At 46.6% G+C, this 22,909-nt stretch overlaps 1 protein-coding gene across 1 annotated transcript in view; it reads left to right on the top strand.

Annotated features, from left to right (window-relative positions):
* The window catches only part of TGFBI (transforming growth factor beta induced), a 41,232-nt gene extending 24,808 nt beyond the window's left edge, over positions 1 to 16,424 (top strand). The window contains exons 8-17 of the mRNA XM_004384698.1: positions 1,741 to 1,953; positions 2,816 to 2,953; positions 3,562 to 3,707; positions 4,673 to 4,809; positions 5,652 to 5,782; positions 8,353 to 8,477; positions 9,684 to 9,786; positions 14,139 to 14,218; positions 15,293 to 15,317; positions 15,791 to 16,424. Coding sequence (XP_004384755.1) covers positions 1,741 to 1,953; positions 2,816 to 2,953; positions 3,562 to 3,707; positions 4,673 to 4,809; positions 5,652 to 5,782; positions 8,353 to 8,477; positions 9,684 to 9,786; positions 14,139 to 14,218; positions 15,293 to 15,317; positions 15,791 to 15,831 — 1,139 coding nt within the window. The 3' untranslated portion in view covers positions 15,832 to 16,424. The remainder of the gene's footprint in view (positions 1 to 1,740; positions 1,954 to 2,815; positions 2,954 to 3,561; positions 3,708 to 4,672; positions 4,810 to 5,651; positions 5,783 to 8,352; positions 8,478 to 9,683; positions 9,787 to 14,138; positions 14,219 to 15,292; positions 15,318 to 15,790) is intronic.
* Positions 16,425 to 22,909: the final 6,485 nt, after the last annotated feature.

Here is a 22,909-nt window from a genome sequence, read left to right as displayed (position 1 = left end):
AGCCTGAGAGTCCCAGAGGTTTCCTGGAAATGAGACTTAAGTGCGACTCAGCATATTTTGCTTTCCACTTAGAGCTATGTTCCCCCTAAAACATGTTTTGTACAAAGCACATTTTTATCTTTGTGGATATCAGAACTCCTTTTTATAAAGTGGAAAAAAATGACCCCTGATCTCTCTCTTTTCCTAATCAGTAAACAGTTTGCTCAAAGCAGGGGCCCTCTATCTGGTGCTATAGCTGCTGGACTTGAAGGAAGAGGACCTTGGTTCCATCTGGGGAAGTCTCCTTGTCCTCACTAGCAGGTTGGCAGACAGGCAAGACAGCAGCTCTGGCCTGGTGTGCCCCATTTGACAACTGGCACCCAGCCCTGGCCCTGCTCACCCTCTGAGTGGCCTGCCAGGTCACCCCCACCTCCAGGCCTAGATTCCTAGAGCAGCCTCCGGCTGAATCTGGTCAGCACTGACTTTCAAGGCCGTTGACATTTATGCAGGAGCCTGCAGAGCTTCCTCCTGCCTGTGACTGTGCAGTTTTCGTTCCCACACTTGGGAAGAATTGAAACTCACCTCTCTGGTGAGAACTCAAGGCAAAGGGCCTTGGTGAGCTTGGGGAGCAGCAGTCTGGGAACCTGCTCTACCTGGGGACGGTGGGAGGCACATGCTCCTTGACTGGTCCTTGCAGCTTAGGGTGGGGGCACATCCTCCTTGATTGGTCCTTGCAGTTTCCTAAATCCAGCATGTTTTGGGCTCTCTGAGGTGATGCAATCCTTTGCTGTCAAGTTGATTCTGACTCATAGCTATGCTACAGGATAGAGTAGAACTGCCCCATAGGGTTTCCAAGGCCATAATCTTTACGGAAGCTGACTTCCACATCTTTCTTCCACGGAGCAGCTGGTGGGTTTGGACCACCGACCTTTTAGTTAGCAGCCAAGCACTTAACCACTGTACCACCAGGGCTCCTTTCTAAGGTGATGGGTGCCAGTGAAAGCCATGACTGGATTAGGAGCCCTCCTCTGGGGCCCCAGCCCTTACCTTCCCCCTAAAGTAGCACTTGAACAAGTAAATAAATGATTATAGTATGGGATGGCAGAGACCATGTCTTACCGATCACCATTCCCAATCCCTAAGACAGATCCTGGCAACTAGTAGACCCTTGGATAAAATGAATGAAAGCCTGGATAAATTATGTACAAATAATTCAAAACTGTCATTTGCTATAGTTTTGATCTTTTCCTCCCACATTTTACATTTTTATAAAGGCCAGTAGATAAAAAGTCCCATAGCAGGCTCATTTTTTTCCTAGTCCCTGAAGTTCAAGTACTAATAAGATTATTCACCTTGAAGTTCAGACGCTAAGAAAGCTAATTGCTAACACTGGTTGAGCATTTCCTCGGCTGTCAGGCACTGTGCTCAGGGTTTCACATTCAGAATTTCATTTCATCCTTACAACAGCCCTAAGAGATGAATGCTATTATTATCTCCACTTGACTGAGAAGGAAGTAGAGACTCAAAGACGTTAAATCACTTACCCAAGATCTCCTGGGTGGTAAGTAGCTGAGCTTCAATTCAAACTTAGGCAGTCTGACCACAGAGCCCAAACTAGTTTACCAGGACAGCAGGCAGAAGTCCACGCATGCTGATGGTCAGCACTGGAGAGAGTCCTCCCAACATGGGCTGGCTGCGAGCCGGCCCCAAGGTCAGCCCACAGGAGGCACTGACTTAAGCTGTGTCCTGTTTGGCCCCCAGACCTGCTGAAAAACCACATCTTGAAGTCGGCCATGTGTGCCGAAGCCATTGTGGCTGGGATGTCCATGGAGACCCTAGAGGGCACAACACTGGAGGTGGGCTGCAGCGGAGACATGCTCACCATCAATGGGAAGGCCATCATCTCCAACAAAGACACCCTGGCCACCAATGGTGTGATCCACTACATCGATGAGCTGCTCATCCCAGACTCAGGTAAGTCAGGCTTTGGGGGGCCTTGCCCGTCCTAGACCCCTATCCCCTCTACCATCAGTGGTGGTGAAGCTGGAGGAATTCAGGGATATTTGAGGTCACTTCCCTACCTAGACTCAGCTCACAGCCTCTCAGGAGACAAGTCCTGGCCACCTGATGGATTGCAGCCAGGTTGTGGAGAATCTTAAGCCTTAGGCATGGAAGTCCAGACATGATCTTGGAGGCAGTGGGGAGCCATTAGAAGTGTCTGGGAGGAAGTAACGTGATCACAGAGTCCTTTCTGAAGATCTGCCTGCTCTGCTTGGGCAGAGGGCCATTTGCTGACCTCAGAATGTTTGCTTTCTCAATGGTGCCCAAGCCATCCCAGGGTCACTGCCCGAGGGAGAAATGACTGAAAGAACTTGGACTACTTGTGTTTCATTTAGCGTACAGGCCCCATTCTGGAATTCCAGGCAGGACTACTGCCTATGAATAGAAAAAAGAGAGAAAGAAAAAGACCAACCTTCATTCTTTGGGGGCCACTGACATTATCTACCCTTCAGAAGCCATAACACCGAGAATACTGGCTTTCCCCCCAGCATTAGGAGTGCCCTGGCCAAGCTGCCCCCAGGGCTTGGGACAGCACCTCACCTCTCCCTTCTCTCTCCTCTGCTTAGCTGAACTGTACCTCACTTCCTTGACTAGTTAAATTTTCTGAGTGACTGTTCCCCTGGTGGCACAAACTTACTGTACCCCAGCAGCATTTAACAGGGTTATTGACTTAAGAGATGACATTCCTGCTGATGAATGTCATGCTCTTGGGTACATGAATAATAAATGAAAACAGCACTTTTAACTTTTGAACCCACTTTCTCCTTCCTTGTAGCCAAGACGCTATTTGAGTTGGCTGCAGAGTCTGATGTTTCCACAGCCATTGACCTTTTTAGACAAGCTGGCCTCAACACTCATCTCTCTGGAAATGAGCGGTTGACTCTCCTGGCCCCCCTGAATTCTGTGTTCAAAGGTAATATGGGGGAAGCACTGCTATTGGTTTGTCTGTGAGGACAGTCGCCCCACCCACTGCCACCTCCACAACATCCTCCCCAATTTACAGCACCCCATGGAACATTAGCACTTTCACCCCAGCTCAACTGAAAGCAGATGTGACTTCACCAGAAACCTCCCAGGCTCTGTTGTTTCATTTGGCAGAGCAGAGAAAGCATTTGGGGATCCATTCCTCAGAATGCAAGGGTTTGCATCTGTCAGGAGAGCAGAGCAGGCCCTGCCTTTCTGTGTGCAGGATCCACTGCCAATGTGATAGTAAGGAGGTGAGAGTGAGGATACCACTGAGCTGTGCCACAGGGAAGGCAGAGAAGGTAGTCAAGTTGTGTCCGTGCCTTCCCTTCCCTCTTAGGGCAAAACTCCAAACACCCTTGCTTATCTGGATCTTTTCTCTTTTTTTTTTCACAGAAATATGCCAGATGTTAGTAAATACTGGCAGCCTCACTTGATTTCTCAATCTACATATCTAAACTCAAGTGAGGATACTCATTTGACTAAATTTGTCTCCCAGATCATTCTCTTCATTTCAGGAACATTCCCCTCTGGGCCTAAACACACCTTCTCTTGCAGATGGCACCCCTACCATCGATGCACCTACAAAGGATTTGCTTCTGAACCACATGATTAAAGACCAGCTGGCCTCCAAGAATCTTTACCATGGACAGACCCTGGATACTCTAGGTGGCAAAAAACTGAGAGTTTTTGTTTATCGTAATGTAAGTTCTGGTTCCTAAATCCTCCTCCTTCCTTTCAGTCAGAGGAGTCCCTGGGTGGCACAGTTGGCTAAATGCATGGCTCCTAACTGGGAGGTTTGCTGTTCAAACCCACCCAGAGGCTGCTTGGAAGAAAGGCCTGGTAATCTGCTTTTGAAACTCACAACAATGAAAGTGCTATGGAGCACAGTTCTACTCTGCACACACGGAGTTGCCATGATTGGAATCAACTCAATAGCAACTGGTTTTCTTTCAGTCATCACTAAGAAATGGAAGCTGTTGGTGTAAAACATGTTCTCAGTAAGCAGGAGTTTGCATGAGAACTGGTTTCTAATAAAGAAAGAAATAATTTCTTGAAAATATAGCAGATACCAAAATGGGATCCTGCATAAGGATTAGAATCTCCAGCCTACACACATATCTGACCGGGATGGTTAAGCAACAGTCTGCCTTGACAGATGGAAGGAGAGGTAGAGGTTTTGAGTCCTATTTAGCTTCTGTGAAGAGAAGCCCCTGAACTGAAGGCCAACACAGCCCTCCTCGGTCCACAAGGTTCTCTTTTTTCTACTGCTGTTGTCTCTCTTCAAACCCAGCAGTAACCCTGGAACATCAAACAGAAAACACAACATAGCTCTTGACTGGGACCAGCCAGTGCCATTTGGCTAAAGATGATTGTCATCTATTAAACAAATCATTGGGCTCAATCTGTTTATGTTATGCTTGTTGATGAACCTCATGTGTAACGTGATATCTTCATCACAGGGCTTCTGTGGCCATTCTTTCCTTAAGGACGACTACTTTTTATTTTTTTCTTTCCTGCAGAAAACACATCACTTTATCCTAGTCTTAAAGACCCACCCCAATATATAGTCCTGATCTTTGTGGCTGCTGTCATTAGCACATGCCCTGAACAGCTCAGCAGGCCCCAGCCTGGGAAGATAACCTTTCTCTGCCCCTGTTCTGTGCAGAGCCTGTGCATCGAGAACAGCTGCATTGCTGCCCATGACAAGAGGGGGCGCTACGGGACCCTGTTCACCGTGGACCGGATGCTGACCCCTCCAATGGGGACCGTCATGGATGTCCTGAAGGAGGACCCTCGCTTTAGGTAACTGGCCCCATCCCAGGGTGGGGCTTCTTCCAAGTGGCCATTTGGGGGCCAGACACTGGACTCGACTATTTGTCAAGCTCCCGCTTCCTCAGAAATTCACAATGCCCTAGTGTGCCCTGGTGTGATCATCCAGGCTTTGAGTGTGGAAAGGTTGAGGGTCACTCTGAAGGCTTAAGTTGGGAAAAAGGGTTACTTCTGGGAGGGTGGTGCTCCCATCCATGGGAAGCTGGGGGAGAGACTACATTTTTGTTTCTGAAGTGCGAAAAACATCCCAGTCTCACTTCGAGGTCCTAGTTGAATTCAGCACAGGTGGTTTTGAGTGTGGGATGAGTCTCTAACTCTCTGTGGAATATCTGCTTATTGCAGCTGAGGGTCCCTTGCCACACATTCTAAGCCTTCTCACGTCTGTGTGTTTTCTCGTCCTGCTCTCTCCATTTCTGACTGTCTTGTTCACTACTGGGTGCCGTCACACTGAATGTGTTTCCCTATTACTGAGCTCAGCCGCCTGCCCCTCATAGGACCTGGGAGACCACCACACCCTGCCCTTCCCAGAATCGCATCACCCAGGACCCAGTGGCTCAGCCAGGCTCTGGGTCAGCCATGCCTCTGACCTCTCCCCTTCCTCCTTCTAACGTTTGGCTATTTAACTGCACTTAGCATTTATGCTGGGGTGGAAAAAAGATCTAGACAGCAGTATTTTCCTCTATGCATGGGGAGGGTGTGAGAATCACTAAGGTATGTGAATTCCAGCAGTCTGAGTTCCAAGTATCTCAGTGGTGAGATGTTTGATGACAGTGCCCCACCATAGGCAGATGACATTTCTGTGTGCGTGTCCACAGCATGCTGGTCGCCGCCATCCAGTCTGCAGGGCTGACTGAGACCCTCAATCGGGAAGGCGTCTACACAGTCTTTGCCCCCACGGACGAAGCCTTCCAAGCCATGCCAGCAGAAGAACTGAACAAACTCTTGGGTAAGGACCAACCTAAGTACATTTTTCAACTTATATAAAATAGCTGTACCTACCAGGGTCCCAGGATGAAACAGTACATTACAAAGGGTTTAACTGAAAGGAATATAATGACAAGACTATTTAGAGAGGAGTGGGCTGGATTAAGGGAACCACAAACGGTGATAACACCCAGGAACTATCAACCATGGGAAGCCTGTACCACCCCAGACCTGGGAGAGGTTGAGAGCAGGAGCCAGGGAGAACTTGAGCCTTGGACAAGGGGCCGCACGACAGCAGCCAGAGTCATAAGCAGCTATTGCTAGAACCATGGCTAGGGGGACCACTGAGTGCCCCAGCCTCTCTCTCCTCCTACCTCCCCCTCCCCTAGTTGCCTGTTGGGCCTATTATTCCCTGATTATAGGAGGGCAAGGAAGGCTGGATGATGCAGTTCATAGAGGCCAGCCTCCCAGGGCACTAAATAGGGCAGAGAAGAGGAGAAAAGGGATTGAGGGTGGTTAACAACCAATCCAGTCACCAAGGTCTGTTTTCTACTGAGGACCTATGAGAACAGTGACAATGAAGCCATTTACCTGCATGAAACACCCCTCAGGATGAAAGCTTTACAGAGAAGTTAAATGTGACCCTGAGAGATTTAGTCGAGGATGTTTGGGAGGCAGTATAGTGGCTGAGAGCTTGGGCTCCCAGATTACCTGAAGATAGGTTCAAACCCAGGCTCATGAATTTACCAGCTGAATGACCTCTGGCAAGCTGCTTAACCTCTATGAGCCTCAGTTTCCTCATTCAAAAAATGAGGATGCCAAGAGTACCTTTGTCATTGTGTCGTGAGGATGAAATGAGATGGTGCACACAGGGCTGGGCACAATCAATCATAGCTGTGCTGACAGTGAGGTGGGGTGTTTAGCTCAGATGCATGCCCATGAGAGCCCCTTCCAGCATCACAGAAAGGTGAGCCCAGGGAGGAGGAAGGATCTGGGTGGAATCTCATCGCCTGTGCCTCACTTCCTGCACTGGCACGAGGAGAATAGAAAGCTCAGGTTGCCGACAGTTCAGAGCTAAATTTGTGTCTTGTTTAATCTTCTTTGCTAAATGAGCGCCTGTGCCTGTGGTGCCTGACGCATGTTCGTGACACGAGGGGAGAAATTTATTCTGAACATAAACTTGCCCTTGGAATTTCCCCAGGTGGGCTGAGCCTGCCTAGCTTCATTTCATCTTCAGTCGACTGAAAGCAGAGTCCCTAGATGGTGCAAGCAGTTAATATGCTCGGCTGTTAACCAAAAGGTTGGTAATTTGAGTCCACCCAGAGGTGCTTCAGAAGAAAAGCCTGGAGATCTACTTCCAAAAAATGAGCCACTGAAAACCCTATGGAGCACAGTTCTATTCTGATACGCACAGAGTCACTATGAGTCAGAATCAGTCTGACGGCAACCAGTTTGGCTGGCGCGTAGGAGCAGAGGAGGCAGATGGACAGAAGGTCCTAGACGTGCCCTGAGGCAGGCTGCAGGCAGGATTAAACCCCTCAGCACTCCTGGTGGATGGAGATGGGTCCAGCTGTTAAAGATCTCTAGAGAAGGAGGTCCCTCACCCCCAGGGGCTGGCTTGGCTCAGTATCTTCTGGAAGTTTTTTTTTTTTTTTTTTTTAAAGGGCACTCTCGTGGGTTCTCGAATGTGGATGTCTGTTAATCGCTGGGTACCTGGTGGCCCCATCCACGGCACTAACGTGGATGTGTTGACAACCAAGTGAACTCTCCCAAATGCTCTGAAACTTACTCTGTTCTAAGTTTCAAGATGCTGGAAATAGCTGTCTGTAGGCCCTGGGGAAATTCAGCCATTTGGCTGGTAATGTGAGTATTAGAGGCAGCCTTGACGGAGATAAGAGGGCAGCTGGCAGCTTTAAAAATTGCCTCCCATACTTAATTTGGGAAATGCCTGTGCACCTTTATGAGCAATAGGATGCTTTCCCCAGTTGGTGGAGAGACTGATGTGGGCTGGAAGGAATGCCGAGACGTGATGCGAAGGGAATACCCCAGTTGTCCCTGACTCATCGGCTCCATGGCTCCTCCAGATTGCAGCTGTTGAGTCTTTTAAATTGTCTCTTCAGGAAACAACCGTCTCAAACCGAATATGCATTTGAGGGTAGAATGTGTAAATATTTCACTACTATGTTATAACCATCAGGAGCCTCACTGATGATGAAATGTCCCAGACGCTGGTGCTGGAAAGGTTCCTGGCTTTCCAAGCAAATATTTAGCTCATGGAAACATGAGTCATGCTCATAGAGGAATATGGATTAACTCCTTCTCAGCTGCCAGGGAACGCAGCATCACAGAGAGCAGCCGCTGACTGAAGGGGCAGAGTCACGGCCACGGACATGTGCCTTGTGTCCGCTGACCATAATGCAGGTGGTGGGTCACAGGCTGAGCACACACTGGGTGTTCAAAGACTGCTTATTACCTGGGCAGGGAGTTCTCCATCTTAGGGGGTGACCACTTGCATCTTCACTGAGCCCTCCTTGACCACACCAGTTACCAACCTTGGGATTAACTCTGCCTCCTTTTCCCACAAACCTGCAGGAAATGCCAAGGAACTTGCCAACATCCTGAAATACCACATTGGTGAAGAAATCCTGGTTAGTGGAGGCATTGGGGCCCTGGTTCGGCTGAAGTCTCTCCAAGGCGACAAACTGGAAGTCAGCTCGGTGAGTGGTGCCTGCAAATCAAAAGGCTGACTGTGCCCTGCCACCAGGGTGTCAGGGCACAGCTCGCCCCCCAGATAGCATTGAGACACACACACAGTCTTTAAAGTGCATCCTGAATCTCTGAGTGCATTTTAGCCACCAAACTAAAACCAAACCAGTGGCTGTTTAATCAATTCCAACTCGTGACCACCCTGTGTGTGTGTGTCAGAGTAGAATTGCACTCCAATGGGTTTTCAATGCTACAGAGAAAAAGGAGCTTATAGGAAACTAAGTGAGATTGTGGTTAGACATGAGTAAGAACTTCCAGATTTTCAGGGGCATAAAGCATCTGATTTGGCCTCTGGGAGAAGCCTTTAGATTCTCCTTCCCTTAAGGAGATAACAGGCAATTATGTGTCATGAGAGATCAGCCCCCTATCCTTACCCCCACCCCAAACCCAGGGGCTCACTGTGCTGAACCAGGCTATCCCAAGAGGCTTTTGTCAGTCTGATGTTTGGTCTGTGAGCCTCCCCTTGCTCTGCACCACTGACCCTCCTGTGCAGGGCCCATTCTTCTCCTGTGTGGCTGGCTCGGCTTCTGTTCCCTTCTGCTGTCTCCTGACCTTCAGCCTTCCATTTGCTCATCAGTTTCTGTAGCATGGGAAGACCTGTAGGGAAGTAGGGATGTGAATGACTTGTTTAATTTCTGCAAGTCACCTGAGAATCTCCTAGCATCTGAGGTTGGGTGTTTCAGTCCTGTCTGTTGCAGGCTTCAGTTCTCCATTACATGGATCTGAGATAGATTTTCCTTGGGTGGGAAAATCTTCACTGGGGCTTAAGGTGAAGTGGAAAGAGTGCTTCACACAGAGCTGGAGGCCTGGCTACTGTTCCCTACTGTTACACCTAATTAGAAGGCACTTTGCCTCTCTTGAGCCTTAGTTTCCTCTTCTGTTAATGGGGGCAATAATATCCAGCCTCCTTACAATGCATGTTCTAAGGGTTAAGTGGAGTAACATATAAGAACATTTTGTAAATTGCAGTGTGGTGAATCCACACAAAGGGTTAGAATTAATCCACCACACTGAAGGTCAGGTGAGGGTAGAGACTGTTTGATTCACCAGTGTATACCCAATACGATGCACAGAGCCTGGCATATATAAGTGTTTGGTAAACATTTGCTAAATAAATATGCTGTACGTTTATCAATCGTTATCTCTTTCTCCCTTAGAGAAACAATACGGTCTATGTCAATAAAGAACCTGTTGCTGAAGCTGACATCATGGCCACAAATGGTGTGGTCTATGCCATCACCAGTGTCCTGCAGCCTCCAGGTAAGTTATGACCTGGTCCCGAAGCACTGCTTTCCCACTGAGTCCTTCTCTGCAGGTGGCAAACACAGAGATAAGAATAACCTGTAATTTTGACATTCAAACTGTACCTACACTGGCATCCCTGTGACGGACTGAAAAGTGAGGGTTAGGAACTGTTGGTTTTGAACGAATTACATTAAGGAACTCGAGGGACAGATCTCTCTGCCCTGAATTGCCTGACTGTCTTAGCCCCACTCAGACACAGCCCAACTGTTTGTATTCATATGGATGCTGTTAATGTGGTTCCAAGCATTCCTCGTAGAGAACCTCACCTGGTGTGCGCTCTCTTTGCTTTGTTGTTGTTGTTGTGTGCTATCAAGTCAATTCTGACTCACAGCAACACCACAGGACAGAGTAGAACTACCACATAGGGATTCCTAGGCTATAATCTTTATGGAAAGAGCCCTGGTGGCGCAGTGGTTGCGTGCTTGACTGCTAACCAAAAGGTCGGCAGTTTGACTAGCCACTCCCCAGGAGAAAAGACCTGGCAATCTGCTCCCGTAAAGATTATAGCTTAGGAAACCCTCTGGGGCAGATCTACTCCGTCCTGTAGGGTCGGTATGAGTTGGAATCGACTTGATGGCACACAACAACAACAGTCTTTACAGGAGCAGATCACCAGGTCATTTTTCCCACAGAGTGACTGGTGGGTTTGAACCACCAACCTTTCAGTTAGCAGTAACCATTGCACCACCAGTGCTCACTTTACCTCCCATAAAACTGAACTTCAGGCCAGCCTCTTGCCTCACTTATGCATTTAGCTTTTTTTGCTCTTTCTCTGCCCATGGGCCAATTTCCACCATGAGTTATAAAAAGTTATTGTTGTTAGGTTCCATCGAGTCTGTTCCAACTCATAGCAACCCTGTGTACAACAGAATGAAACACTGTCTGGTCCTGCGCCATCCTCACAATTGTTGCTATGTTTGAAACCATTGTTGCAGCCACTGTGTCAGTCCATCTCATTGAGGGTCTTCCTCTTTTTCGCTGACCCTTTACTTTACCAAGTGTGATGTCTTTCTCCAGGCAGTGGTCCCTCCTGATAACATCTCCAAAGTATGTGAGACACAGTCTCACCATCCTTGCTTCTAAGGAGCATTCTGGCTGTGCTTTTTCCAAGAGAGATTTGTTTGTTCTTCTGGCAGTCCATGGTATATGCAACATTCTTCGCCAACACCATAATTCAAAGGCATCAATTTTTCTTCAGTTTTCCTTATTTATGGTCCAGCTTTCGCATGCTTATGAGGCCATTGAAAATACCATGGCTTGGGTCAGGCACACCTTAGTCCTCAAAGTGACATCTTTGCATTTTAAAACTTTAAAGAGGTCTTTTGAAGCAGATTTTCCCAATGCAACATATCATTTGATTTCTTGACTGCTGCTTCCATGGGCATTGATTGTGGATCTAAGTAACATGAAATCCTTGACAACTTCAATATTTTCTTTGTTTATGATGATGTTGCTTATTGGTCCAGTTATGATAATTTTTGTTTCCTTTATTTTAAAGTGTAATCCATACTGAAGGCTGTGGTCTTTGATCTTCATCAGTAAGAGCTTCAAGTCCTTTTTGCTTTCAGTAGGCAAAGTTGTGTCATCTGCATATCACAGGTTGTTAATGAGTCTTCTTCCACCCAGGTGGCTTAGTGGTTAAGAGCTATGGCTGCTAACCAAAACGTCGTCAGTTCGAATCCACCAGGTGCTCCTTGGAAACCCTATTCGGCAGTTCTACTCTGTCCTGTAGGGTCGCTATGAGTTGGAATTGACTCGATAGCAATGGGCTTGGTTTTTTGGTTTTCTTCCAATCCTGATACCACGTTCTTCTTCATATAGTCCAGCTTCTCGGATTATTTGGTCAGCATACAGATTGAATAAGTATGGTGAAAGAATGCAACCCTGATGTATACTTTTCCTAATTTTAAGCCACGCAGTATCCCCTTGTTCTGTTAGAACCACTGCCTCTTGGTCTATTTACAGGTTCCACATAAGCAGAATTAAGTGCTCTGGAATTCCCATTTATCGCAATGTTATCCACAATTTGTTATGACCCACACAGTTGAATCCCTTTGCATAGTCAATAAAAAACAGGCAAACATCTTGCTGGTATTCTCTGCTTTCAGCCAAGATCCATCTGACATCAGCAATGCTATCCCTTGTTCCAGGTCTTCTTCTGAATCCAGCTTGAATTTCTGGCAGTTCCCTGTCTATGTACTGCTGCAACCATTTTTTAATTATCTTCAGCAAAATTTTACTTGAGTGTGATATTATGATATTGTTCGATAATTTCCACATTCTGTTGGATCACCCTTCTTTGGAATGGGCACAAATATGGATCTCTTTCGGTCGATTGGCCAGGTAGTTGTCTTCCAAATTTCTTGACATAGACGAGTGAGCACCTCTAGTGCTGCATCTGTTTGTTGAAACGTCTCAATTGGTATTCCGTCAATCCTGGAGCCTTGTTTTTCCCCAATCTCTCAGTGTAGCTTGGACTTCTTCCTTCAATACCATTGGTTCTTGATCATATACTATCTCCTGATATGGTTGAACATCAATCAGTTCTTTCTGGTACAGTGACTCTGTGCATTCCTTCCATCTTCTTTTGATGCTTCCTGCTTTGTTCAATATTTTGCCCATAGAATAATATTACAACTCGAGGCTTCAATTTTTTCTTCAGTTCTTTCAGCTTGAGAAATGCCAAGTGTGTTCTTCCCTTTTGGTTTTCTAACTCCAGGTCTTTGCACATTTCATCATAACACTACTTTATCTTCTTGAGCCACACTTTGAAATCTGTTCAGCTCCTTTACTTCATCATTTCTTCCATTGGCTTTAGCGGCTCTATGTTCAAGAGCAAGTTTCAGAGTCCCTTCTGACATCCATTTTGGTCTTTTCTTTCTTTCCTGTCTTTTAAATGACCTTTTGCTTTTTTCATGTATGATGTCCTTGATGTCATCCCAGAACTCCTTTGCTCTTTGGTCATCGATTTTTAATGCACCAAATCTATTCTTGAGATGGTCTCTAAGTTCAGGTGGGATGTACACAATGTCTCGTATATACTTTGGGGGTAGGATTCACTTTGGCTCTCATGCACTTGTTCTAATTTTCTTCAGCTTCAGCTTGAACTTGCATATGAGCAATTGATGGTCTCTTCCACAGTCAACCCCTGGCCTCATTCTCACTGATGGTATTGAGCTTCTCCATTGTCTCTTTCCACAGATGTAGTCTATTTGATTCTTGTGTAGTCCCTCTGGTGAGGTCCATGTGTATATTCACCTTTTATATTGTTGAAAAAATATATTTGCAATGAATAAGAGATTGGTCTTGCAAAGCTCTGTTATGCGTCTCCTGCCTCGTTTCTATCACCGAGGCCATATTTTCCAACTACCGATCCTTCTTCGTTTCCAGTTTTTACATTCCAATCACCAGTAATTATCAATGCATCTTGATTGCATGTTTGATCAATTTCAGACTGCAGAAGTTGGTAAAAATCTTCAATTTCTTCATTTTTCGCATTAGTGGTTGGTGTGTAAATTTGAATAATAGTCATATTAGCTGGTTTTCCTTGTAGGCATATGGATACTATCCTATCACTGACAGCATTGTACTTCATTATAGATTTTGAAATGTTCTTTTTGACGATGAATGCTATACCATTCCTCTTCAATTTGTCATTCCCAGCATAGTAGACCATATGATTGTCCAATTTAAAATGGCCAATACTAGCCCATTTCAGCTCACTAATGCCTAGTATATCGATTTTTATGCATTCCATTTCATTTTTGATGACTTCTAATTTTCCGAGATTCATTCTTCATACATTCCACTTTCCAGTTATTAAGGATGTTTGCAGTTATTTCTTCTCATTTTGAATCATGCCACATCAGCAAATGACTGTCTCAAAAGCTTTACTCCATCCATGTCATTAAGGTCGATTCTGCTTTGAGGAGGCAGCTCTTCCCCAGTCATATTTTAAGTGCCTTCCAACCTGAAGGGCTCATATTCTGCCACTATATCAGACAATGTTCAGCTGCTTTTTGTAAGGTTTTCTCGGGCCATTTTTTTAAGAAGTAGATCACCAGGTCCTTCTTCCCAGTCTGTCTTCATCTGGAAGTTCCACTGTGACCTGTGACCCTGCTGGTATTTGAAATACCAGTGGCATACAACAAACTGACAGAAGAGTGTGGTATGAAAAGTTACAAGGGGAAAATTCATTTGAAAATGTGATCCAGAGAGCCCAACAGTGCTGCTCAGTCATGGATGTTACGAATGACATGCTGATAGTTTCCCTGTCTTACAAAAACCACCTTTTCCCTTCCCTCCAGCCAACAGACCTCAGGAACGCGGGGATGAACTTGCAGACTCTGCACTTGAAATCTTCAAACAGGCATCAGCATTTTCCAAGGTAAGACGCCTGTTAGGTTTGCCTCTGTCTTGAGCAGCCTTGTGTCCTCTGCTTAGGCCCATGGAGGAGGCTGTCCAGGCCCCTGTCTTTCCTAGACGGCTCTCCCAGGGCTCTCTCAAACCTTCTCCCTACTCCCATTGGGGCATCCTCAGCCATTGCTCACGTGGACTTCAGATAGAAGAACCCAGGAAGCTCCTGCTTCCTTTGTGGGTCAAAACCCAGGCCTTCAGACAGAGGCCTCAGAATGGGGAAGCCACTGCTGGTGAGAACAGCTGCGGCTGTTCCAAGGAGGACAACCCAGCCTGAGTTCCCCTTGCGGTGGCCTGGCCTGGCCTGCCCGGGCCTGGGCCACTGAGTCACCATTCTGTGTTTCATTCGTGAGTGATGCTGCAGCTCTCCTGGGCAGGGACGTGACTCTGTGCAGGCAGGCTGAGGCTGAGCCTGTGTGTATGGAGCCTGCCTTCCTTGCCTCAGCCCCACGTCCTTCCCAGAACCTCTGACTCTTTCTGACTTCTTTTCCTGACCCCCAGCTTGCCTAGGGCCTAGGAGCCCCACTTGTGCATGGGTCTTTTGTGCCTTAGTCCAGGTGGAGCTCCTTGGGAATGCAAAGCACTTTATAGAAGGTTTGCATTTCCAGAGAAGATGCTGCAGCAGGCAGTCTTTAATCCAGACACTTGGAGCTCCAACATAGGACTTCAGGGTTTGGACAGAGGGGGTCTCCTTAGTCACCCTCAAGATGGGGCCTTGGCTTTGAGCTGCTACTACTGAGAGCCACCTCCTGTGCAGTCCCAACTCTGCAAACTCTAGGCTGGTCTGGTCCCTGTGGAAAAGCCTGGCTTTGAGGTCTCCCAGAAATGTCCGTCTTCAACTCAGCTTGGTATGGGCTGGCACGTCACTTAGGGCTGCCGAGGCCGACTGAGGAGCTTCCTAGGCCCATCAGTTCCACTTTCCCCTTCCTCTTTCTCACCCCTTGTGTTTTTTATGAGTAGGGGTGGCAGTGGGTAAAGCCATCGTCATAAGCAGATGCAGGTATAATTTTCACTTGAAAATCTGATAACTTGTGTTTTCTTTCAGGCTTCCCAGAGGTCTGTCCGACTAGGTAAGTCTGGCCTGGTTTTAAGTCCCCATCTTACCTCCAAGCAGGGCCGAGCTTGCCATCTGCTGCACATAGATAAGAACATCCTGGTGTAATAAAACAAGCCTGGCCTTTAGGGTTCGACCAGCTGGATGAATTCGGTCAGATACAGACACCCAATTTCCTTCTTCCTTCTCCATAAGGTGAGGATAATAATAGTGAGTTACTGGCTCTGGGAGCCTGGGAATATGGCACAGGGACTTGGCAGGAGCTCATGGTGAGGAGCTGGTTCCAAGCTGGTAAATGTAGAAAAATCCCAGCTCAGAGCATCAGATACTGAGTAAGGTATGGAGTTTCACAAACCAAAAAAGCACCTACTATGTGCAGGATCGCATGGCAGAAGGAGCTCTTTGGCCCCATCCTCAAGAGTCTGACAGTCCTAGACAGGCATGAGGAAGTCTGCATCTTTTTTCACCTTTCAAATGCCTCTTTTTCAGCCCCTGTCTATCAGCGGTTATTAGAGAGGATGAAGCATTAGCGTGAAGGACCACAAGAGGAATGCACTTCAGCAGCTCCCGGCCGATTTCTCTGTTTGCTAAACAGACTGGATGTTTTTTAAACCAAAGATCACACTTCAATGTACATGGGCTGTACCATAATGAACTCTGAGCCTGGGTGAGGGTGGGGTGGGAGAAAGGAAAAAGATATACTTTTTATTTTTTTCCCCGTAAACATGGCTGTTAACCCACTGCATGCAGAGACCTAGATGTCACTGCCTGACATTCATTTCCATAAAGGACCTGTCCCAAATGTGGGGTTTATCACCAATGCCAAGTGCTCTAGAAAAGGGAACTCACAAAACATGAATTAAGCAACGAAGCATTATGGGAAAGTTGTAGCAGAATTTTTGTAAAGCTCTTTCAGTTGGAGAAATGGCATCATCATAAGCAATGAGTTGAACTGTTCTGTCAAGCATGTCTGATGTGTACATACATGTGGCTTGGACACTTCTATGTGGCCTTGTCCAGGTAGAAAAGAAAGGGTATGCAGAGCATGTAGAGGCTCAGTATTTCCCAAAGAGAAGTATGGCAGAGTCATGGTGTGTTTGTAATAATAAAACCAAAGAAATATCTGCCCAGAGTGGATGATGATTATGTTCTGGCCTGTGTATTTAAGAGGATGTGTTTCTGTGTCTTACACAGAAACTTGCAGCTATGTTGGTCCTGCACACATTGATTCCACCCAGAGTCAGCTCAGGAAGGAGATTTGAAGGACGGTTTGTGGGAGATTTCAGCAGCTGGCCCTCAGGCACCCAGATGGCTCATGGGGGTTGAATCTAAGTCTTTGTTGAACTTGTTTGCATTTCAGCCTCCACTAGCCATGGGGGATCCAGTCCTTAGTGTTCACCTTGCCCAGCACTTTGCTTCCTCTCTTTGGCTGGAAACATCTTCCTCCCAGCATTATGATTTCCCCACCTTTGTGTTGTACTTTTGAATCCTCAGCACCACCCTATAAAGTGGTCTCCATCATAGTCCCATTATACAGATGAGGCTGAGGCTCAAAAGGGAGAACCTCTGGTAACAAAGGGCCAGGTTACCAGAACTGGAACCCAAGTCTCCTGTCTCCCAAAGGCCATCATTTAACAAGCAACCAAGTCCAGGTTTTCCAGACTCATGCTCTCTGTGGTACCCATGTTCACATCCTTTCCCCTGCTTATTTAATCTCCGCCATTTAAAATGTCTGCAGCACTCTGAGAGGCAGCTTGGTATGCTATGACCTCATTGCTCACTACCTATGTGGCCTGGGTAAGTTACTTAACCTCTCAGTGCCTCTTTTCCTCATCTGTAATAGGGAGACAACAGTTACATCTACCTCATGAGTCTGTCATGAGGATGAAATTAGATAATCCATATAAAATGCTTGATGCAGCATTAGTCATCCTTACTGTTAAATCAAGCTGTCTGTGGCTGCTCAGGATCAGTGCAGTTAAGAGCCTTTTTGTGTGTCTTTCCCAAAAGTGGCCCACCTTCCAGGAGAATGGGAGAGTCTTTCCACCCACCCTCCGACACCCAACTCTGCCAAGACTGATTCACTCCAGCAGTTTGTGTTCATTTCACTCCGTGGACCCAACAACCCAAAGATATTTCTACAGCACTACTATAGTCAGTCCATAAGTGCTGGGAATAAACAATGGACAAGACAGGCAGATTTCCTCTCTTAAATAGCTTCCAGTCTGGGGAGAGACAGACATTATGTGCCATCTGTTAAAACCATTCTTTCATTTGTTCCACAAATATTTATTAAGGGCTACGTATGTGCACCCCATGTTAGGCCCCGGGGAACAGACAGGTCTCTATTCTCATGAAGCTTTTGTATTGATGCAGAGGAGAATCAGTAAGCAGTTAATCACACTACTGACTGTGAAGAGGACGCTGAAGGACAATGCTGTGGTTCTGTGACAGATGATAATGAAGTAGCGGCCTAGGAAGTGGTGACCTAGAGCTCCTGAAAGTGGGCGAAGCTGAGAGGAGTTGAAAGAGTTAACTTGGAGAGGGAGGGGTCAGACTAGAGGGAGCTCAGGGAGGTGTCCTGAGAGGTGCAGTTTCACTCTCTGTGTGCCCCTGGTCCCTGTCAGTTCCCATGGTTCTGCCCTGCTCACCCCAGCTCCCCGGGGGGTCTTTGTGAGTCCGTCCACGAGCTGATCATGAAGGCCTCGCTCATGCTGGGCACACTGTAGCTATGCTTCTCTTTTACAACCCAAAATGCACACACCTAGACTTTGCCAAGACAACATCAGAACCCAAAGTGGTGATGATTATAACTTTTAAAGAACTTTTCATTAAAAAAAAAATCACCACAGGATTCCTTAAAAATGCCAAAACCTTTGATGTGTTTAAGGCACTTCCCACTTCTGCCCTCATTTGCCCCTGCTGCCCCCACCCCCAGCTTCCCCAACAAAAAGCCACTCTATTCTTTAAACTCTCCCCCTGAAGAGTCCTCTTTGTGCTGAAAACCATGCATGGCTGCTGCCCTGCCCTCCCCCAAAGAGAGGGTCGAGTTCCCTTTTCCTGGGACCTAAACACACCCCCTACTTCTGGTTCTCATGGATACCCAAGCTAAGTGTTGGGTGCTACGGTGTGGAGGACTGACTCCCAGAGCCGAGGGATCTGCCACTGGGTGTTCCCAGGGAAGGGTAGATGCTGGAGGAAGGTGTGTGCCTCTCTATACCCCACCCGTCAGAAGGCCAGAGGCAGCCCAAGATGAAAGGAGAGTGCCCAAGCCTAGTCTGGGCCCTGCCTGCTGAACCCCAACCAAGGAAGAAGAAGGACAGGGAGAAGGGGAAGGGGCTCTGCTTGGTCCACTTATCTCTTTTCTGTTACTCGGGGGCTGCAAGGACTTCTGGGCTTCAAAAACACTTAGCATGGGGGTCCTGCAGGCCTCCCAGCACGGAGGCGTACCTGTCCCACAACAGAGGCAAACAGCTGCCTAGATCTGGTCGGCTGGCCAAATGAGAGCTAGAGGGCCAGAGGAGGGGGTCACTGCTTTGGGCTCTGTGTTTATTTCTGCCTCTACCAATAGCTCATCTCAAATAAAGCAGCCCCCACACACTCTGTGAGGGTCTCGACTAGAACCCTCCAGAAAGAAGAACATCCAGAATGTTCTTTTCTCCCACGTGAAGAAAGCCCCCTTCTCCCCAGTGGGAAGGAGATTGCTAACTTGAGCCATAGAGGAAGGAGAAGGGGTAAAGGGGCAAGTCTAAACCAAAAACCAAACCCGTTGCCATCGAGTTGATTCTGACTCATAGTGACTCTATAGGACAGAGCAGAACTGCCCTATGTTAGAGTTGCCAAGGAGCGCCTAGTGGATTTGAACCGCCAACCTTCTGGTTAACAGCCGTAGCACTTAATCATTACACCAGCAGGGTTTCTGGGGCAAGTCTATGAGCCTGTTATTTACAGTGATGGGATCCCTGAAGAAAAGGAAGTGGCTCCTCAAAAATTAATCCAAGGGAGCTGAATGAACTCAAAGCCTGAGATTATATCCCATCATCATCCTCTCTTGCCTGAGTCCCAGCAATTTCCATCACTAAGGGTCTTGTTTAGGGGAGAGCCCAGCTGGTTATGAGAAGTCCCTGAGAATGGCTAGCTGGTGGGAGCAGGCCTCTTCCATCTCCCAGGCCCTCTCACTTAAACCTGCATTTCTGCTGATACCATTTGAGCGCTGGCCCCACCCTCCCACCTTGTGTGAGGGACTCTGAATTCCCTCTAAGCTCAAGCCTCCTAGCCAATTGTATTTTCGAACAATGTCTCAGCAATGTTGTCCATCCCACATGCTCTTCCAGAACCTTCTCACTCCCCCAGTAAGAGGTACAGTCTATTTCCCCTTCCCTGGAATCTGGGCAGACCTCTGTGATGGCTTTAAGAAATATATTGCAGGGAAATCTATTCACTGACTTTCAAAACCAGGTGATAAAAGGTAATACAGCTTTCTTCTGGTTCTCTCTCTCTCTGGCATGCCTACTCTGAGGCACATCAGCCACCATGTTGTGAGGAAGTTCAAACTAGCCCAAAGGAGCAACTACAGGAAGAGGCTCAAGTGAAGAGAAACTGAGGCCCCCAGCCAACAGCCATCACCAACCACCAGACATGTGAGTGAACAAGCCCTCAGATGATTTGAGTCCCCAGCCTTAACTGTGAAACAGAGACAAGTGTCCTAGCTGTGCCCTATTCTAATTCCTGGCCTACAGAATTTGTGAGCATAGTAAATGGTTATTTTATGTTTTTATACTATTTTAAATTTTGCAGTAATTTGCTCTACCACCATAGTAACTAGAACAGACCCTCCAGGGGTGAAACAGCCCCCACTGTAACCTCTTCAGCAGATTCATCCAATCAGGACACATCTATGTGCTTTCTGGGCCTAGCTCTGAGCTGAGTGCCCTTGGAGACTGGGATAGACTATGGATTCCTAGTGGTCAGAGACTAGTGAAGGAGACAAGTCAGGTACATGGGAACCTTGGGGCTAAGGACACTCCCCCCACAAAAAAAATAATAGCAGCAGTGTTGTTGTTGTCAGTTGCCGTCGAGTCATCTCTGACTCATGGCAATCTTGTGTATAACAGAACAAAGTGTTGCTCGGTCCTGTGCCATCTTCACAATCATTGGTATGTTCGAGTCTGTTGTTAAACAGCTATGGTGACAATAGTTGGCATTTACTGCACAATTACATGTGCCCCATACTGTGTTATGTATGAAAATGCATCATCTTTTCTATTCCTTGTATCAGTCTTATGAAATAGGTGAGTATCATTAGAATTTTCAATTTACTGCTACAGAAATAGAAACTTAGAAAGGTTAAATGGTTTGCCAAAGTCACAGAATAGGAATGGGCCAGAACATAAACCTGGCCTGTGTGACTCTTAACCACTCTGCTCTCTTTTGCCCCACCCATACCAGGGTCTAATCAGGGGTAAATTGAGCAGATAGCCCTGGGCAGACAGATGTGGGTACCTGGGTGGCCAGAAAGGGTTTCAAACCCCCACCTCTCCTGAGAAGCCCAGCAGCCCTGGTCTCTGTACTGCCAGGACTGTAACTTGTTAACATGCTGCTGGGGTCATGGGCACGGGGACAGCAGTATCCACAGATGTCCCAGCACCACATGGATGTCAGGAAAAAAGGAAGGGAAAAGGGATTTCTCATCCAGAGGAAAATACCTCTGTGCTTGAAACCATAACTCAATGTTATGCTCTGAGAGGAGCCGCCCGGAATCTTGTACTTAGAATTCTTTCCAGAAGCCAGGAGAGGAGGCCATGGAATGAGGGATGGGCCTGATGCCCTATCCAGAGAAGTCAAATGGGGCCACCTCTGGCCATCCTTGCCTGGTGAGGAAAGAAACTCCATGGGATCCTTTGGTCAAATTCCTGACTAAGCCCGACAAGAGAATACATGATAGGATAATGGGGAGTCTAGGACAAGCCCCTACGACACACACAAACACAGATTCTCAGGCCTGAGGGAGGAAGGCAGCAGCTGAGGAGTGGTTGCCCCACAGGAACCGTCTGGTTCTGATTTTAAGACTATAGAGGGCAGGAGGCTCCTCAGAGCCATCTATACCCCAGACAGCTGTGGTGGTCGTCTCTGCCATCATGGAGCTTGTCATCAGTGGAGAGGCAGTGGATCTGAAGGAAGGTGGAAAAGAAAATTCAGGCTGAAGGAACAGCGTGAATAAAAGCTCTGAAACAAGTGTGTGAGTTTTGTGTGGCTAGAGTGGAAACAATAAATAAAATTACTCTGGTGAGTTGTCTAGGAACCAGACCAGAATTTTAGCACACCTATGTTCATTGCAGCATTATTCACAATACCAAAAAGATGGAAACAACCTAAATGCCCATCAATGGATAAATGAATAAACAAATTGTGTTACATGCGTACAGTGGAACACTATGCAACTATAAAGAATAGCGAGGAGTCTGGGAAACATCTTGTAACATGGATGAATCTGGAGGACATTGTACTGAGCAAAATAAGTCAATCACAATAGGACAAATATTGTATGGTTCCACTATTATAAAAAGTCAAGAATAGATATACACAGAGAAGCAATGTTCTTTGGTGGTTACCAGGAATGGGAGGGGGAGGGAGAAGGAATCACTTTTAGATTGCAGATACTTATTATTTTTGGTGATGGGAAAGGCAATACTAAATATGGGTGAAATCTGCACAACTTGACCAAGGTAAATGAAGACACTAAGAAGTATACAAGAAAAAGGGACAATTTCAGTAAATGCTATAACATATATATTTTTGCAGCATTAACAACAACCAAAAAATATGTATGTGGTTATATAGGTAGATAAGTATTTATATATGTATATAGGAAGGTCAATTTTGACTCATAGCAACTGTTTAGGACAGAATAGAACTGCCACATAGGGTTTCCAAGGCTGTAAATTTCTACGGAAGCAGACTGCCGCATCTTTCTCCTGCAGAGCAGGTGGTGGGTTTGAATCACTGACCTTTTTGTTTAACTGCTGAGCATTTGAACCACTGTACCACCAGGCTCCATTTAGGAAGGCATATGCAAGTAAATGCACATGCATGTATAGGTGTATCTATAACCAAAAAACCAAACGCATTGCTGTCGAATTGATTCTGACTCATAGCAACCCTATAGGCATATGTATATACATATTTGTGTGTGCTGCATATATATCCCCATATATAACAAAGCACATAGGGGGCACAGTTACGGAAACCTCCTAGACATATCCAAACAACTTGCTGGATTGGAATACTGGGTTAAAAGGCTTAGGACCATAGTCTCATAGGACAACTTAATCAGGTGGCATAATATAGTTCATAAAGGTGATGTTCTACATCCTAGTTTGGTGAGTAGCATCTGGTGTCTTAAAAGCTTACAAGCAGCCATCTAAGACACAACTATTGGTCTCTACTTGTCTGGATCAAAAGAGAATGAAAAAAACCAAAGACAAAACTAGTCCGTGGGACTAATAGGCCGCATGAACGATGGCCTCTTCTAACCTGAGACCAGAAGAACTAGATGGTGCCCGACTACCACTACCTACCGTTCTGACCAGAGACACAATAAAAAGTCAT

This window comes from Trichechus manatus, unplaced genomic scaffold (assembly GCF_000243295.1).
Source record: "Trichechus manatus latirostris isolate Lorelei unplaced genomic scaffold, TriManLat1.0 scaffold00127, whole genome shotgun sequence".
Classification (NCBI taxonomy): Eukaryota; Metazoa; Chordata; class Mammalia; order Sirenia; family Trichechidae; genus Trichechus; species Trichechus manatus.
The sequence above is the reverse complement of the archived record's forward strand: the minus strand, read 5'-3'. Positions and strand labels throughout refer to the sequence as shown.